The sequence below is a fragment of the Haliotis cracherodii genome, unplaced genomic scaffold (genome assembly GCF_022045235.1).
Source record: "Haliotis cracherodii isolate W230 unplaced genomic scaffold, xgHalCrac1.p SCAF_1, whole genome shotgun sequence".
Classification (NCBI taxonomy): domain Eukaryota; kingdom Metazoa; phylum Mollusca; class Gastropoda; order Lepetellida; family Haliotidae; genus Haliotis; species Haliotis cracherodii.
The window spans coordinates 78,724,211-78,744,137 of NW_027266264.1; the positions used below are offsets into that span (position 1 = coordinate 78,724,211).

The 19,927-nt window shown below is 38.7% G+C and overlaps 1 protein-coding gene across 15 annotated transcripts in view; it reads left to right on the top strand.

Annotated features, from left to right (window-relative positions):
• LOC139479663 (unconventional myosin-IXb-like) overlaps positions 1–19,927 on the top strand; it is a 115,142-nt gene that overhangs the window by 18,142 nt on the left and 77,073 nt on the right. For all 15 annotated transcript variants that reach the window (XM_071263230.1, XM_071262538.1, XM_071262613.1 and 12 more), the window contains exons 3-4: positions 10,368–10,462; positions 14,533–14,595. In XM_071263230.1, coding sequence (XP_071119331.1) covers positions 10,368–10,462; positions 14,533–14,595 — 158 coding nt within the window. The remainder of the gene's footprint in view (positions 1–10,367; positions 10,463–14,532; positions 14,596–19,927) is intronic.

Consider the following 19,927-nt stretch of genomic DNA (forward strand, 5'->3'; position numbering starts at 1 on the left):
GTGAGAAAATGTACCCAATGCCCCCACTCTTACCTCGTGTAGCTGATAGCTAGTATTTACATAGTGATGCTGCGTTTGTTATCAGGGTACTCCGAGCTGCTACAATAACAGAATGGGTATAATGTATGTTGTACAGGACGACAAGACAAGTGTCAAACACAGTGGGCTGAATGGATTACCTGCTTAAAGATTATATTTATAATAGTTTTCAAATATCAAGTCATCAGAATATATTTGTACAGTATTTGCCAGTCATAATGACAATATCATTTGTTATATTTGAATATTTTTTTAAACATTAGATAATGAGTGAGTCAGATTTGGATTCAAATGCGTTGAACATGGATATTGTTTTTATGTGAACAATTGTTTGAAATGATTCCTGTCATGAAGTAAGCAAATGTGTTTGTGTGTGTGGTTTTATTAATCAGATAATGCAATGCTTGAAGTATGTGATGTAGTATGTTTTCTTAATTTTTGTGTTTTTATTTGCAGATTGTGTATTTGTTGACTTTATAAGTAACCCAATTAGATTACAGGGTGGAATTAGCAACCTATGCTGGTCTTAGAAGCAATTTAAAGGGTCAGGTGGTTAGAATCAGTGTCTTGATTGATGTCATGTCGTATCCTGATGGCTTCGGTCGTTGCTCATTATATCAATCACTTGATTGCCTGGTCAAGACCTTTTACACAGACTGCTGTCAAATATTGCATTGTACGGAGTAAAACAGCAAACAAATAAAAACTGGATAAATGGTGTTTGGATAGCCAAATGTTCTATGATTACAGAAAGTTAATTGATGACAAACTGTAATATGATAATCTAAAACTCTGTCATGTTTTCCAATGTTGTGCACATGTATGAAATGTCCATTAAAAGTCTACAAACCAATCCAGTTCTAATTTAAGATCCAAAACAGATTTGTAGGATGGCCAATGGTTTTATGGGTAACTGGGCAGGGTATTAGGACATAAGAATGTGAGTTGTGTGGGGGCAGGTTAGGAAGCCCTCGAAATTCATGCTAGTTTGCCAGCCCGAGACTCCTCAATTGTGCTGTGGACAAGTAAAACACTGATGGTAGTCCTCATAGACTAGTAGCATTTGAGGGAAATAATTCTAAACCTGTTCTCACTGCTAAAGTTTTACTGCAAATGTGAACTGAATAAATCTGACAAAATGATACCATAGTAAACATTTTTTGTCTTGTTGCGACTGGACTGACTAGCTACAAACTTGGAAAACTAGTGAAATAACATTTCCACAATTCCTCTGGACTGGACTAAAAATATGAATATCTGAGGCTGTTATGATCCTGAGCCAACTGTTCCTGTAAGCAAATGCTTCTAAATGACATATTTGATGGGGTTGGGACATCTTCCAAGACAAAGGCCCATTACCTAGTTTTCAAATAGGCCAGTTTTTCACAATGTACAAACAGTGTCTTTGCTATGCAGATGTACGCAAGTATACTTAAACCTTGATAAATACATTTTGGAAAGACATTGCCAACTAACCTACTTTTCTTTTGTAATGAGAAACACAACAGGAAATAATGTTTCAGTACGTGATATGTGCACTGTTTAATTGAAATAATTGTGTTCAAGCAGCAAACAACCAAGCAGAGAAACATGCCATTGTTATAGAATGCAAACAGGTTTGCCCAAGCACATCTTCCTGAGTCAAGGGAGTTAACTGACTGTAAAAGTCCAGTTTCCAGCCTTGCCGAACTAGGCTGCAATTATGGATCAAATCAAAATCGCGTAACGAACAAGACACCCGGTTTGCAAAAGACATGGATTTCACAGTGCAGATTTTGGTCGACAACATGATTTGCAAAGCATTTGTCGGGAAGATGGCCCCGAGCACTTCTAAAAGTTATGTTAGTGTAACCATTGTTTACTCTGTATTGTTGTATGCAAGGGGGAAACTGATCATGATGTTCCAGTCAGTCATGGTATTATTCTCTTTTGTTTCAATCTCATTAAACTGTGATTAGGAGGAAATACAAATATGTTAAGGTGCTAATTGATGAATTATTTATGGTTTTTATTCACAGATGACTGGTTAAAGCGATACGCCAACCTAATTCCTTTATGACACATCCTGTTAGCAGGGTTATGAATAAATTAATAAATTATTAATATCACTTGTTTTTTAAAATGATCAGCTACCACCTAACTGATGGTAAAAGTAGTGGGCAACAGGAATAAGTCACCCTTCCTTCCTGAATCTTACTGGGCGGTCAGGTAGCGTAGTGGTTAAAGCGTTCACTCGTCATGCCGAAGATCCGGGTTCAATCCCTGACGTGGGTACAATATGTGAAGCCCATTTCTGGTGTTCCCTGCTGTGATATTGCTGGAATATTGCTAAAAGCGGCATAAAAAAACCATTCTATAATACAAGTCTCTGACTAACAGACTTTATTTGTTGATTTCAAACCTTGCTGTGTCTCTGGAATTTAAAAGAGAGAAAAATGACACAGTTTTGTGTGGAATTGTGATGTAGTATGCAGAGACCCTTGTAACATGTTTCCATTCACATGTGGGTCCCTGTCACATCACTGTCAACTGACTATCTGCGACACTGCCAATACTAGTCATGTTTGTTTATGGTGTTATGGGAATATGAGAGGTCATCGTCACCTGTCGAAGTTGGTTTTTCATGTGATTCTACTCAAGTTTTATCCTCGACATACTACATGTAGTTGAAAGCTTGTTGAAACTGGAAATATTCCTAATCCAACTTGAGTAGTTGCACTTTTGTTCAAGGGTTGAGTAGAGGGCTGAGCTGTTGATCTGCGTGTACACAATATTACTGACTTGTGTTGTCTCAGATCAATGTTGGTAGGTGTGATTTTGAATCACTGCAAATGAATCAATTTATTATTTATTAAACATTTTTATTTTATAACAACAACTGCAACAGAGGTCTATCCATATTATGACCCAGAATATGTAGAGGGTCATGGAAAATGATAAATAAAAAATTCTTTGGAATAGGCGCGTATACAGCCTCAGACCTTTCCAGGCCAATATACCTGATCTTGTCCTTTTTGATAAATCCAAAGAAATCATTTATGTTATTAATTTCTCTGTCCCTTTTGACACTAATGTGATTGACAAGATTCCTCCCTTACGAAATGTCACGCTTACATTCAAAAGGCGAAGTTGTCCAACTCACCATTGTTTTCAGTGCCTTAGGTTTGTACCTGCCAATCTGTTGACTTACATTGGGAGAGTACCCATGTTTGCTGCCAGGACTACAGCCCTTCTGACAAGCTGGCTAATGCAGAAGGCTGCAGTGTTCACATTCTCTGAAAATTTCTGTGGTTTTGACTCAGGCAGCGCTTCCTGGGAGAAGTCCCTTTCGCTGTTTGGTTTACGTGTAGAGGGGGCAAGGGCCCTGAGCTGATGAAGAGCCTGACTGTGCCAGCATCACCCAAAACCTCTTGGCTATTATTTAATCTGTATGATGATGACTATGATGACAGCGACAACGACAACGATTACGACAATGACAACGACGAGTTCTTACCATACCAGTTTTTTTATTTTGGACTTGTTTATGTCAGGGAGAAACAATAACGAAAAAGACATTAACATGATTTATTGAAATATACAAAATCTTTTAAAGCAGCAAAAGGTAAACTTTTTCACTGTTAATTGACTACAAGTTTTGATCTCTGTGTGCAGCCCCAGTGATTTCCCACATAAGAAGACTCGACATACAAATACTCGTTACCTCTGTTGGTGCGTGGAGAAATAGGCCAGTGGTTGTGCTTATTGGTGCACTGGCTGTATGTGGCCAATTAAATTTGACTGTATGGAAGTCTACAGTAATATGATCCAGGTCGAAGTAAGTGGAGGGAGTAAGAGAGGTCGACCACACATTGACAATGTTATCCAACATGAGCATGGCCTTTTGATTGAGTGACGTCGAACATGGATATTAATACTTTTTGTTTTGAAACCATGGCTATAATTGAATTTTTTCAATATTTCAACCTGCCATACTTTTTGTGATCTTGTGGGACTTTTTCCGAAAGTTATTTGCATAAACTTAATAATAAGCTTTTTGTGTTGACATATATACATGATACGGAGATGAAGACTGTGGACTTCCAAAGTTTACAATGGTAGTGTCTCAGGAGTTCAGATTAGAATGGCTGAAATAACTATCAGTACAACACATGGCTTGACTGCTTTCACAAATTTGATAATGTAGAAATAACTGGTTACCTTCATTAATGGATGAAAGCCTCCTGAGTCCACACACAACACCAAATAGATTGTCTAGACCAATGCAAATTCACGCACTTTACCAGAGCAACACCGAAATACATTTTGAATCTACTAGTTCAAAGAAATGTGTTCTAGAGATGTATCCAGTAAATTCTGGGACTGAAATACATCATGATACAAATTACCAGACCTAGGCTTTTGAGTAGTGACTTGTGTGGCCGAGACTGCGCTACCATTGTTTCCCACCTCTTATGTGGACAGTTACATAGCATATTCACTCATTCACAAGCAAGATATCACCTCAAATGAAACCAAAAGAATATTCTTGGTTCCAGACGCTTTGTCAAGGTGTTGTTTGTTGTTTAACACCACACTCAGCAGTAGTCCAGCTATATGAAGACCGTTTGTATATAATGAGTTTGGACCAGACAGTTCAGTGATCGACATCATTAGCACTGATCTATGCAATTGGGATACGATTACAGGCATCAACCAAGTCAGTGAATACGACCACCATTACTCTTAGTTGCCTCTTACAACAAGCATGGGTTGGTGAAGGCCAATATTAACCTGGAGTTCACGAGTCAGTGTCAATGTGCGTTTCTTTATTTAATGCCTTTGTCAATCATAGAACTGACTCAACTCCCATGGAATTAGGACATAGTGTAACAGTCGATTTGTGAACCTGGTGCCTCTCTGTTCCATAATATGGCTTGGACAGACACTGCTACATTTAGACTAACATTGTAGTCTTGTTGCTGCCGCTGAGATACAGCTATCAGTGTCTGGTGTCTGGTGTCAGAGGGGGAAGGTGGACTTTGATGCATGATGTACATCATATGTTTATCAGGTATCACCAGCTTTCCACCACTGGTCCAGACAAGGTCATTGTTGGGACAGCTTCACTCTTGAACTGCAACAAGTTGGCCAAACATCACATACTATTGCTTGACAAGTTCAAGTAAGGCTAGTTCCAACACCATCTGCTTGTACAAAAGCTATTGCCTTTATGAGCTGGAACTTGGCTTTTCAGCAGCTTTTAGTGTTTTCATATAGACTATTATTAGCATGGATAGACATTGCCACTAGTCCATTAGCCTGAGACTAGTAATAATCTAGACTTACCGGTTGTTTTGTCCCCAAATCTAGTTATTTTACGTAGCCACTAGTCCGAAATGAGCTGTGGACTAGTTGGATATGACCACCTATAGTGAATACCTCTGATTAGCTGAGCTTACAAGACTGAACCAAATTTTGCTAGACTCAGGCTTTGGACTAGTGGCTAAAGTCACAGACTGCATAAGGTATTTGTGCCTAATGTAGATTCAGCTGGTGGAACTAATCCTCAGAAACTGTTCTGCCTTAGCTTGGGACAATTTGGCCAATGTAGTTGATGCCATTTAGTACATGGGGAAACATGATCTCCTGGTATTCTTCTACATCGTGTTCTTATCCTTAGACTGTCAAAAACTCCCACAGTTTGCTATGCATACAATGGTCTTATCATTAGTTTTATGACACATGTTCCTGGAACTCCGTGCCAAACAGTACTTATCCTGATGTTAAACTGTTTACAAACAAGGTTGATAAATCACTGCGGTCACCATCTGCCCATAAAGTTTGTACACATCTTCAAAATAAATGTCAGCTCATTTTAGGATCCTAATATGAAAGTTTCTATTGAGGGACTTTTGATGTGAAACAAGTGTTTTTTAAATCATCAGAACTGTACCAGTAGCATGTTCCATATCATTTCACTCAAATTCAGTTTTACATTTCAGTGGTGTATATTAAATTATTCAGTGCTTTGATGGTGGCATCAAGTTATTCAAACTTTTCTGTTTTTCCTCATGGAAAGTTAAGTGAGTGGTTTGTTCAGCACAAAAGGCATGCAGATGTTGAAATGACTGGTAAGTGCAGCCAGTTTTATCTCTGCACCTGTATTGTAAGTTCAACCTCAATGTGAAAGTTTCAAAATGTATGTCAACAAGGAAGTCCAGTCAGGAAAAGGCTGAAGTAATAAACACCTTGATGACGAAGGTGTGAACAGGTCAATACATTCACTGAAAGTAATCTGTGGGTAATTGGCCACTCACTGTAGGAATCTAGCGTGAGATTATAAGTCAAGCGTGACCAGTGATTTAACGGTTAGGTATTTGTGTGTGTGACAGGGAGGGGAGGTCAGTGAGCTGTGACCAGTGATTTATGTGTCAGCTGCAGGCTGTACAAGTCGTGGCCTGTGTCACCACCGAAGGGAAGGACCTTGTACCTTTGATGTACCTGGCAGGGGGGAGGGATTTGTGTCTGGGGAGGGAAAGGGTGTCTGTAGCCCTGGGATCTTCAGTAGGCCATTGTCAATAATGGTTTAGGGATTGTTGAATTTATGTATTGAAAACCTTTCATCTGAGTGATATGATAATGTGGACAAATTTGAAGTGGTTTGTTTACTGACAAAGGGTTCTAATTAAAAGACATTTTAGTGTTGAGATATGACAGGGAGAACATTTGCTGATTAGAAATGTTAATTATTACAATTCTTTGCCTTCTGTTTGAAGTCATTGGCGACTATTACACTGTTGAAGCTGTCATATCAAATGATTGCTCATCTTCCATAATTCTGTGTATTACATCTACATTCTGTTCTAATAAATAGCAACCCATGCTTAGCAACTATGCTTGTTGTAAGAGGCAACTAACAGGATCGGGTGGTCAGACTCGCTGACTTGGTTGATGCATGTCATCGTATCCCGACTGCATATATTGCTCATGATGTCAATCACTATATTGTTTGGTCCGGACTCAATTATTTGCAGACCGCCTTCATATAGTTGGAATGTACCTCAGTGTGACATTAAACTACAAACAAACATACTCTGGACCCATTTGTCCATTCATTTGAGCTTCATTTGGGAAGTGATGTCACAACCTCCATAGCTCCCATCTCCATCTTGCCACAGAATTCCTTAGCACAGAATATGGTCTCTGATTGAAGGGTTATTTTAGCATGCAATTTTGCATCAGGATCAATGCAACACCATGGAAAAGAATGGGTCAAGGTATTTATTGTAATTAACTGGAGATATAATAAGCTGGATAATAGGGGATGAATGATTCTTGTCTTTGTCATCATTTGTGATTAATGACAAAGAGTTTGAGATCATGAGGAACATGTCTGTGGGGCTGGACAAGGCCACAAGTTAACTCAGAAACTGTGAATTTCTACAGGGACATATGTTTTCCCCGAAATCTAAATATTTTACATAAACCACTAGTCTGAAATGAGCTACAGCGTGTAAAAATTCAGTTATCGTATGTAAAAATAGGCCTCATGATACAACACTTGTATCCTCATACAAGTAATCTTGGTTACAGCCTTAACCTTGTTAGCTCAAGAAATGTATCATTAATAATAGACGAGGACCCTTGAAAATACTCATTTGGCTTTGTGTGAAGTGTTTGTTACTTGGGATTTTGTGTTTTGAAAGATATAAGGAATCTGTTCCGAAGAATGACCTGCTTCTGACCTGGTGAGAGTACAGTCAACCTTGCAATCAGTTGATCCTTGCTGTGGGCAATTTGTTTCTCTAACTAAACATACAATCTGCGTCATGGAATCCCCAGTTTCTCCTGTGCTGGTGGCCATAGAATCTGGAAATGAGGAGGCGGAGTGATAATTTGATGAGTTGCCCATCTTAGGGGAACTCTGTCTTTATGGTTTCTGCTTTTTGTCCCAATAGAAGGTTGTCTTTAAAGCCAGTACTCCTGTCTCAGTTGTTGAGTTCTCCCATCTCTCAAAGATTGATCTGTTCTGCAGGGATTGTTCTGATGCTATTTTCGCCTCTTGTGGTTTACAGCGAAGACCTGTTCAAGGAGTAGTGCCAATGTGCATTAGAAAACAGAATCAAAATGAAACCACCGGTGTTAATAGATATTATGATATGATGGACTGTTCAAGTACTGCAGTTACAGAAACATAGGTTCAAGTGTCTATGGTTATTTTTGTGATTCGATAAGCAGCAGTGCCAATGTTCATAAAAAAATAATTAAAACTAAATAAAAACAGTAATGTTAAAAGAATAAGAGATTTTATTCTTTGGTACATGATGATTTACAAGTACCTATAGTTCATATCTGATTAGGTTGAGATCCCGACTGATACACACATGTATCAGTGTTCGAAATAGCCGTGAAAGTAAAGGTGTTCTTGTCATAACTCTACAGTTACAAGTTATACATTGAAGTGGATCCTAGAATCAAGTGCTGCAACAGCAGACCTCATGGGCACCAGGGCCCCGTTTCACAAAGCGATCTTAGCGCCTAGGTGATTTTAACTACCACACTTTAACATTGGCTTACGATGTTCGTAACACTAAGGTCACTTCGTGGAATGGGACCCGGAGACACCTTCATTTAAAACATTACAGCTTGATGCATGTATGATGCCTCCTTTAGTTCTCATGGTTACAGGATTTGAAAGCTGAATAATCTGATTTTAATTATTACATGGCATCAGCATATGTTACATGCATGATGGTCAATTATAAAATGAAATACAACAACCCAATAGGGATTCAGTGTACAGATACTACAATACTCCTGTCTCCTCATTAATGAAATTAGTATGAGTGGTGTATGTTTGTTTAGGGATGTAAGGGCAAGGATGGGGATGGGGTTGAAACTGTGGACCACTGACTGACAGTGAAAACTGACTGACCTAGACTGCACAGACAGATCTGCCCACTTGATTGACCACTTCAGTTCCTTCAGTAGGCCCACTTTTTTTAAAGCATAATCTATGATGTAGCAGAAAGACCATGCTAGTTGGACTCTCTAGGACATCACACAGAGGTTAAAGCAGGGCTTATCAGTACATCTCATCAAAGAATTCACTAAGAAATAGGACTGCTATTGATATATCCAAATATGGTTGTATCGATACAGTGTGTTTCCTGAAACTGTTTTCATACAGGAAATATGGAAATGTTGATAGATATAGGGTTTTTACACTTTGAAAAATATGTACATTCAACAAACTGATATTTTGTCATAAGGAAAATAATAGAAAGTGTTTGTAAAGACCTAACATGATTTGATAATAGATAATAATAATATGATTAATCCTTTCAATGACTCATTCATTTATCATGTTTATTTGCCTATTTTAAATACAATCTCTGAAGCAAGCATCATTCATTGATGTATCCACATCAATACTTCGTCCATTAGTCCCAGCCCTACAAGGACCTGGTTGTCCATTACATATTACTGTCTGTAAGAACGGAATAATTGGAGATCCTGCTCCCCATAGCACCAGCCATATCTGAACTAAGCTGTTGTAATCATCAGAAGAAGACCCTGTGGAGGTGCCAGGTTACAATTGCTCCCCAGCAACCTTGCTGGTCGTAAGAAGCAGCCTAATGGATTGGGTAGTCGGTGACTCGGTTCATTTCATCGTACCCCGACAGTCTTGATCGTTGTTCACAATATCGACCACTGGATTGTCTGGTCCAGAACATTTACAGGCCATCGTCATATAGCTGGAATGTTGTTGAGTTTAGCATTAGACAGCAAACAAAGAAACATTAACAGAAAACATAGTGAGTTATGATTACCTCTGTGATTGCATCCTGGAAGTCTTCTCATAGTTCTATGTCTCTAAGCAGATCTCTTATGATGTTCTTTTTAAGATAATGGTTTGCCCATACTCTTCCTCCTTGTCAAAATGCATCAGTCTTGTCAATTTAGAAAGGAAACAATTTGGTTAAGAACAGGGTCATAAAATTATTTGAGTCCGATACATTTTGGTGGGTCAGTTATGCACGAGTTTACACCACATTTGAGAAATGTTTGTTGAGTTCAAGCATTTTGTATCTTGTGAACCATGACATGTCAAACAGATATATGCTCTATGCATGCTTGCAGTGTCATGGCTTTGGTGTTAGACGGCTATTATGCTGAGTTGTATGGAAAATAGTTTCATCAATACGCCTTTGGGATCAATGTTTGATATGAGTAAAGTAGGGGTTCTAAGCCCACTACATGTGCCATTATTAAATGGTCATGGTTTGTCATGAAAACAAATAGATAAGTTGACTTTGATTTATATGTCATGTTTTATGTTTCAGGCATTTGGAAATGCGAAAACAGTCCACAATAACAACTCCAGTAGATTTGGGAAGTTCATTCAAGTCAACTACAAGGAGAATGGCATGGTCCATGGGTAAGTGTTCATCAGATAAAGTTTTAAAATACATAATGCAGCCTGTCTATCTACATATTGGGAGCACATGTGGCCCTGTGGTCTAAGGTCTTAGCTGTGTCAGGCTGCTAGTATTGGGTCCTCCATGCTGAGTGGTTTCACTTAACTCTTTCAACACCGCAGGCCGGTTATCCGGCCAAGAAGCATCGAGTCCCCAGACACCGTAGGCCGGTTATCCGGCCAAGCCGTAGTCACGTCAAAACAGAATATATTTTTATGGACCTACCTGTGATATCATTCATTTATTAAATCTATCACATTTCACAATGTCTGAAATAAGTATTCCATTTCAATTTATCATTTTTTATCGATAAATTAAAAAATTATTCACTATTTCCCGCGATGTTATTGAAAATCAAATTCTCGGACACACATTTCGACAACGGGTCCACATCGAAAATGTCAAAGAGCAAAATAAAGACGTTTTAAACAAATCTTTAAATATATTATACAAAGTAATAAATGAAATCAACAAAAATATATCTAAAAGTAATCAAACTTACATCTAAGTTATTATTTCCATCTTTTCGTGCGATCGCGTGTAATGTAAGTCAAATGACATCTCGGCTTTCGTCGCCTCGAATTCTCGGCTCGGACACGATGTTTAATGCAAAAATATATGCATGAAAAATCTTTGTCACAGCTCGTAACCTAGCAGGAAATACATTCACGAAGTTCCATATTTTTAATATATATCGTGATTTCCTGCTTAAAACGTTCAGAATAACACGATTTAACAAAAATCTTTCGCCAACTTGTGAAATTTATCAAACACGAGCTTGGTATCACAGCTGTAATTTGATTGGCTGCCTTAGGTCACGTGCTCAAAATAGACCAATCACGAAACTTGTTGCAGATTTCAGCAAGAAAGCGTCATTAGAAACCAATTTTAATCCAATGAAATCGCTTGTTATAACTATGAAAAAAACCAGGCGATGTTACGAGCATGTAGATGAAGGAATAAGCTTTCCAGCGATGTGTCACATGCCATTCTTCGACGAACGTGCTTTTCATACGAAGCCTCGAAAACGGGGGTATTTCTTCATGTTACTGAGCGGACAGCCGCTGTTATCGGGAAATGGGTGATGATATAGATACTGTTTATAATTCTTTTTAAAATGATTTTCAATCACGTAAACAATGAAAATAAAACAGAAATAGGTAAGTGGATTTTATGAAATCTTATATTTGCCGAATATAGTCAAGTTTTCGCTTCCTTGGTCCCTAATCTGGACGTTAACAACGTGTTAGCTTACATTTTTTATTTACAACAAACTTAAATAAGTTCTAAATGCATTATTTTAAATAATGTGAAAAACATAACTTTCATATTTATAAACCATAGGATCAGACCTTTCAAATGGTGTATAACATGTAGTAGCAAATATATTTTACAAGCAGATATTTTCTTTGATAAATGTTGGCTTCATCTATCACACAAGAGTCTCTGGGAACTCGGTGTCCCAGCAGTAAACACTTCTGGTTGACTGGTGTTGAAAGAGTTAAGTGGTAAATGTCTAAGGCTTTCTTCCCCATGAAGATCCGGGTAGAGAATAGGTCTTCAGCAACCTATGCTTGCTGTAAGATGCGATTATGCTTGTCGTAAGAGACGACTAATTGGATCGGGTGGTCAGGCTCGCTGACTTGTTTGATGCATGTCATTGTATCCCAAATGTGTAGATCAATGCTCATGATTCAATCACTGGATTGTCTTGTCCAGAGTTGATAATTTACAGACTGCTGTCATGTAGCTGGAATATTGCTGAGTGCAGTGTTAAATAACAAAAAAAACCCCAAAACTTTAGGCATTTTTCTCACTCACTCACACACTAACCCAAAAATCCCCCCCCCCCCCCCCCCCCTCAAGAGTAGACTCTGGTTATATCAGGCCCGGGAGGTCAGCAGACTCCTAGGATAAAGGAGCAGTAAGCTGTGCTATCCTAGAAGTGATCTTTGATGTAGATCATGTATGGCTAGCTGAAGCCTCATCCCCAGCAGAGCCAGTTGAGCCAGACTAATATGAGAGGCAGTGACAAGGTATGAGAGCTGCCTGGCCTGAACCTCCACAGCCATCACCCCAGCCCATTCATCCTGTAATCACCAGTAATGAGATTACGCCATCCAGGTTCTGGCAATGCATCAGATTATTAGATTAGTGAAAGCATGGCGAGGGGAGAGATATAACAGTGAGGATGTGTTTGGGTCCTCTGCCTTTGTTTGATGTTGGTGGGTAGATTGAGTTAGGTGAGGTATTTACCCATGACCTTGTCAACATAGCTGTGGTAAGGAGACAGATATTACGGCATGTGTTTTATGATTTTTTTATGGAAAAGAATAAGGACTTGTCTGTTGAGTTAGATGGAGAATTAATGATGGCAGAAAGCTTTAAAATGCAACAGCACAGGAGGTATTTCAGAGAGGGATTTTTTTTATGTTAAATTGCTTTTCAATTTTATTTTTCAAAAGTTATAAACGTAAAAGGAAATCATGTCTGTAAACATGTTATATAAAAAGATTTTCGTCACTTCAAATTACACTTCAAATCTATTCAAGTTTGTATTTAGATTCTGTTAATATGGATTTGGTACAAAGTGTCTGAGCTGTTCACATCAAGAAAAAACTTTGCAGATTATTATGAAATTTTCAGTTCTATTCTGAAAATTGTTCTGTTGCATGTTTCCATTAAGAAGCTATTTTCATGGACCATATCATGTTAGATATCTCTTCGAGTATCAGCAGCTAAGCCTAACTCTTAATTGCTATCAGACATGAGCATTATCATTTAAAGCTATTATTGCATCTGCCAAAAAGAAACGAAGGAAATATTTGTGAAGTTTTGTGGGTGTCGATGAAGGGGGCTTGTAGGTGTGTGATTGTTATCTGCATGGAGGTTGACACACAGCCAGCAATAGGCTTCCTGTCACTAGACACGGGAGTGTCTGACTCACTGCTAGGACGTAGGATGCAACATGGTTGTAGGTGGAGAGAACTGTGTTGGGAGGGAGTCCTGTTGTTGTGTGGTGCAGTCAGCAACGTTCAAGTCTTGGCATGTAAACCCATGGTTTATACCATAAGCAATCAGGGTACAATGCTATATAATCAGTCAGGTCACAGACTCTCTTTACCAACCAATCCTCATTTAAGTTGGCAGTTGTGACAAGCATGGGGTCACTAGGGATCTGTCATGTCAGCCATGTCCATGGGGTGACAGATGTATTTGGATTCCCATCAGGAAACAAGATTGAGGTTCTGGGGAACTGATCTGCCATTGAATCATTGGGCTGGGGATAAGCATGAAATATGGGGGACCTATTGTATAAATGAATCCCCAAGGGGAGGCAAACATGGCATACTAGGGACCTATTCTGCCTTGGAATCCCAAGAGGTACTTCATTGAATAAACCAGCCTTTGCAATTTGGTGCTCCATATCAACCAGTTGTTAACTTGCTGTAAGACGTGATTTTGGCAATAAAATTCTTCTGTTATTTCAACTAGTCCAGATAATGGCCTTGTTTGTTGTCTTGAGAAGTAATTGATATTGAGAGTCTCTCAACATACACATCTCAGTGTACAATACAAAGTATGCTGTGCAGTTGTTATTTACTGTTTTATTTCCCAAGCCAGTTCCATGTCTATATTTATGTAACAATAGCAGTTGTTCAGCAAACAGCTCTGAAATGTTTTACAAACATTATTTTCCCATTCAGTACAATACTGGTGATTTAATTTCTGATTGTATCAAGAATTTAGTTATTTATGTTTTCATCTGTAATTCAAAACTCATGTTTTGAGAACAAAATTGACAAGAAGATAATGTGTTTCATCATACATGAATCTCTGTAATAACTGATCTGAAACATGATTGCTTTGATCGTGACTGACCTCAAATGATTTCCAGCGGATGGCAATGCTTCAAATGTACAATTTGACAGTGTGTAATAGTCTGTATCTAGTAATTGAATTGAAGCAGATATCATTATGAACCACAACATGATAAGCCATTACATGATATTTTTCCATGTCTTTGCAGAGCTATTGTAGAAAAATACTTACTGGAGAAGTCTCGGATAGTTTCTCAAGCAAAAAATGAAAGGTAAGTTCATTTGTTTGATCTGTGAATCTGCATTATCTCCTCTGTGCCTCATTAAGACTTAAGCTGTGTGTTCTTCCGGTGACCATACAAACAGATGTATAGATATACTGGTGACAATAATCAGAGGCTGATATCGTGTCAGTTTTGGAAACTCAGCAGAAAATGCAATGAATTGTCATGATTTAGAAAAAAATATCCAGTTATTTTGAAACCTAACCAGACTGAGACTGGTGGGTGGAATCCTATTTGCAACATTGATAGTAAATTGGTTTCCCATGGCTTTTCCAGTACACTAGGGCTGGGATAGGTAACTCGGGTACTCGGGTCGGCCGGCTACTGAGTAGGACCCGGGTACCCACAGGACTACCCGGACCCGTGGTTAGTCACGTGATATATTGTTTCATGACAAAAAATTCACTATATAATAACAGGGTTACACGACATTTTTAAGTCTCTATTGTTTGCATTTCTTTATGACTATGAACACGTTCCTTCTGACTTATATATGTTTGAACAAAGCTAAAACTTCAGTAAACTTCAGTGTATATACGCATTGTTTTATATGTGTATCTAGATACATTCTGCCAGGGCTACTGTCAAACTATTCCCAATCGTACATTTTGTACCTATCTCTTGACATCAACAGCAGGTACCCAGGTAGGGTCGGGTAATAGGGGTGTGGGTACCCACCCGGGTAGTAATTTTGAACTCGTCCCAGCCCTACATTACGCGTGTCTCACAGTGTTGTATAGTGTAATCTCTACTGTAATGTTAGTTGGGTATATTTGGTGCATTATGTGTTTGACAGAGGTAACACCTCTTTTGTTTCAGTACGTTCGCAATGCCCTTTTCATTGCAGTGTACCACTAATCTTGTTTGGTTTTGCCAAGTTTGTATCAAAGGACCAGTTTTGTAGCATTTCACCAATCTTGTGTCAAATCGAGGGCATACTATATTTTGATATTGTTAGTCTTATGTTATACAGTTTCTGCTCATATATACTGGGGGTTCTTTAACTTCTTTTGAGTAGTATATATCACTACTCTTGAACACAGTGACGCAGATTGTTATCCTTCCATTATGAGTGAATACTATGTAAACGCTATGTAAATCAAGGTACAGTGTGATGGAGTTATTTGCCAGCCAAATTCACTGGACCATATGATAGTGATGTACATTCATCAGTTGTGGCCTCCTTGTACTTGACTTGCTGACGTCTATTCATTGCTAATTGATATGTTGGCGATGTCAGTTTGACATCTTGTAATGTTGGAGGCTTATAATTTCATATCCCATGCAGGGGTGGCAGGCACCTTGATATGTTCAAAGTAACTTGCCGACAGTGGGGCATGTCCCTTTCTACTCTGGTTCTGTTTGACTGTTGACGTAAACCCATGAACCTGTGATTAGTTTAAAGAGATTAGTTAACGATGTCAATGAGTGATGTAAGTGCTAGCTAGAGGCTGTATGCTTAATGTTAAATATATGCCTATAGGCAATAGAGTTCTAGAACTGCTCAAAAACTGATAATTTGCACTTATGTTTAGTCCACTAATCCTTATAATGATAACATATAGCAAAACCCTTAAAAATGACAGATTTATGATACCTTAACATGTTAACTATTGGGCAGTTTGGCAAGCACTCTAGGACTAGTGCCAATTTTGACAATTTAGTGCCTGTTTGACCTATTGGTATTAACTAACCATTACCACTGTTATTATCATTTGAGTTCTGTCAGTTTTATGAACACTTGAAATGCTTATTTGTAATATTTTCTCCTCATGTATCACGCCAGGGGGTTTCTGGGTTAGAGTGGAACCCAAGCAACCTGTGTTGGTTGCATGAGGCCACTTCAGGGAATGGGTGGTCAGGCTTGGTGAATGGGTGTCTTCGTTTGCATGGATTGTGTTTATGATATCAATCATTGGATTTCCTGATCCAGACTCAATTATGTACAGGTGACCATCATATATATTGAATATTACAGAGTGCAACGTTATGGAACAAACAATTATTTGGTATCCAGGAATGAGATTTTTGGTCAAAGTTTCTGCAGTTATCATGGCTCGATTTAGCTATATATAACATGCTCCAGTGCAACCTATTATTGAAAAGAGCAACATGATATTTATTTCTATGTGTTTAAAACATTCAAATTTGTGTCTGACCCTTACTTTTCCACACAACAACGATCCTTGAACTACATCTTTAATTCCTGTGTTATAAGACATGCCATGAGAAGTGATTAGGCTTACCTGATAATGAATCATGTATATGACTTCAATGACATATAATCACTCACATAACTAGATGTGTTCAGCCTGTATTCCGTGTCCATCTTTTTACCCAAGTGGCCACCTTGAACGATGGTGAAACTAATGACAACGTGAGAGTTGTACCACCATCGGCTTATTCCAAGATACTAAAGAAAGCTAAAATATCATAATCTATGACTACATCGATTGCAGATAAAACTCTTTTTGATGATGTCTTCGGATCATGTCAGTGACAGATGTTGGAGAAGAGGCTCAGGGGTTACGACACACTCTTTATTTTTTAAGTTTCTTGTCATCTTCTGTCTATGCTGAATGAAGACAAAGTCATAAAGTTATTTATTAGTTAACCAAGTTATTAATAATCAGCCCTGAATATGGACTTGTTGAATAGATGCATGCAGCCTGGAGATAGAGACATATAATAGTACTATGTTTTTATGTAGAGATTGCTACTGGCATGAGTATTAATCAGACAAAGTATTAATAACTACTCCTCGCTTCCGTAAAAGGGGTGTTGACTATCTCATCATGACTGTCCATGTGTAGACTAACATTTAGTCACTCACTTCATTTTAAAGACTTCATGTTGATGATTGACCTGTGAAGATCCGGGCACACAACTGGTCTTCAGCAACCCATGGTTGCTGTAAAAGGTGACTACTTGTATGCTTGTCGTAAGAGGCGACTAACGGGATTGGGTGGTCAGGCTCGCTGACTTTGTTGATGCATGTCTTTGTATTCCATTTGTGTAGATCAATGCTCATGATGTCAATCACTGGATTGTCTGTTCCAGACATGATTATTTACAGACCGCTGTCATACAGCTGGAATATTGCTCAGTGTGGTGTTAAACAACAAACAATCATATTCTATAGAACTTCAATAAAAGATTCTGAAATTAAAATTCTGTAGATTTCTAATAACCACAGTGATGCAAGAGCTGATACAATCCCAACCTGCATTAACTGTTACTTATCCATGATGGCCACAAGTGTGAAACCATACATGAATTTCATGTAATTGACATTGGAATCAGTTTAGGATTCCAGTGATATGAATGCCCTGCCTTGTCAGATCTACGTCGCCCTGGAGGCAGGTCAGGTCATACTGTCTTGGCACAAGGCCTGACTACCTGCCAACTCTCAGACATGTAGGCAGAGCAAACTCCAATAAGGAAGTATTGTTGGGATTCAGTCAGTTCCTGGTTAGCCAGATTGATACAGATGCTTGTCCTTATTTGGAAAAAGCATGTTTTTGTCAAGTCTAGGTTTTATTCAGTTCTACTGTTATTTGATCATTGCTCTTCTCGAAGGATTAAAGCACCCAGGAGTACTCCACTATATCATTGGTCCTTTGTCAATTTGGTTTGTGTGAAATTATATTAGTTGTTTTTCACAGCTGAACTTGAACCTATTATAGCAATGGCAGATGTGTGTGGGCGAGTGTGAGTGGAACCCCAGGTTTTTATTGTTGGGCGTAACCCGCAGTGTTGTCAGACGGACCCTGGATGTTTGGTTGAGTCAAACCAACATTCATAGCAGCCCAAAGGAAGGAGATATTTTTACTGGGAAACTGCCCCAGTGGGGATGCAGGGATGGTATTGGCCTCAAGTTCCAAATGTTTGTCATTAGAGACTACTGAAACAAGGATAGAAGTTAATACTGGCCTGCCAGACCAAGACCGATAAAAAAGATATCATTTGGGGTCATGGAATTTTCTATCATCTAGTATGTTATTACAGTCCAGCTGTAAGACCTTTAAACTTGTAGTTAATCTGGGATTGATGGGGATCTGATAACAAGGGCAGAGTTGGAGCAGATAGGTTCACAAGAGATGATTGGCTCTTTGCGTGGCTTGCTTGGTGTGTCATCAAACCCTGATAACAGGGCACAATCTGATCTTATTATTAATAATTCACCCGGTCTGCTCTCACTGAGTGATGTCTCACATGTTGACTGAAACCATGGGGGCTCTGATTGACAGAGTACACATCCATGTAGGATTTACAGAATACACATCCAACACATACAACAGTATGACAGTTCCGATCCATTTATAGTAAGGAAAGCACAAAATAAAAATATTCAATGCATCCTGCCATGTTGAATTTTACAGCGGTTTGGCATCCAGGACGTGTCATACATGTAAGCGTTCAAGGATTTGGTTCAGTGCATGGCACAATATGGCCTCTTGCAGAATGGACACATCTTAGGTCACCTTTCTGTATTCTGATTTGGCTAGGGTACATTTCTGTATACAGAAAAATACCTGGGTACATATCTGTAGTACCTGTGAGACCCTTTCAGCTTCAGTAATGTGTTCATATATAAGCGATTAGGTTTATTTATTGTGAGCAATAGCATCATCATGGTGGCATTATCAAGTTGCACCCAGAGCATCATACACCCTCTTTTTTACACTCTTTAAAGGGTTAAACATTATGTAATGTTAGTCATTTCCAGAGTTATTACAAATGATCATGGAGCATGTGGTGAAATGTTGATAAAGAGGTATCCATTTCCATGTGTTATGGTTTCAAAATGTTTTAGTCTGTCAACCTTCTGTGCTGAGCTTTGTAGATAAGCACCAGGAAAGAAATGACAATTGAGCAAGCGGAGGAAATAAACACGTCTACATGTCTCAGTGGGTATCATTTCCCTGACTGTTTCAACTCTGGCCTCCTTTCCTGTGCATGGTGGCGAGCTAATCTGGGGAGCCATCTACCTAAGGTGGTGACCCTGTTACCCCCAGTGGTGTGACTTTCCCCATGTATCAGTGGAGATGAGGAGGAAATGGAGAACACACAGAAGGAGCAAATTGTGGTTACATTGGAGCATTCCATGCTGGTTGCCCATACTCTGGATGTTAACAAGATTGTATCGGCTCTCTTAGTTTTGTTGTCAGTAAAGCCAAGATGCCATCTCACTGGCTGGAGAGTGGATGTATGTCACTACAAGTGCTGTAGACTTGCACAAATCTCTAAGTCACTAATTATTATTTTTAATCATAATTTCGAGATTATGTGAATAAGAACAAGTTGTCCCAATAAGAGA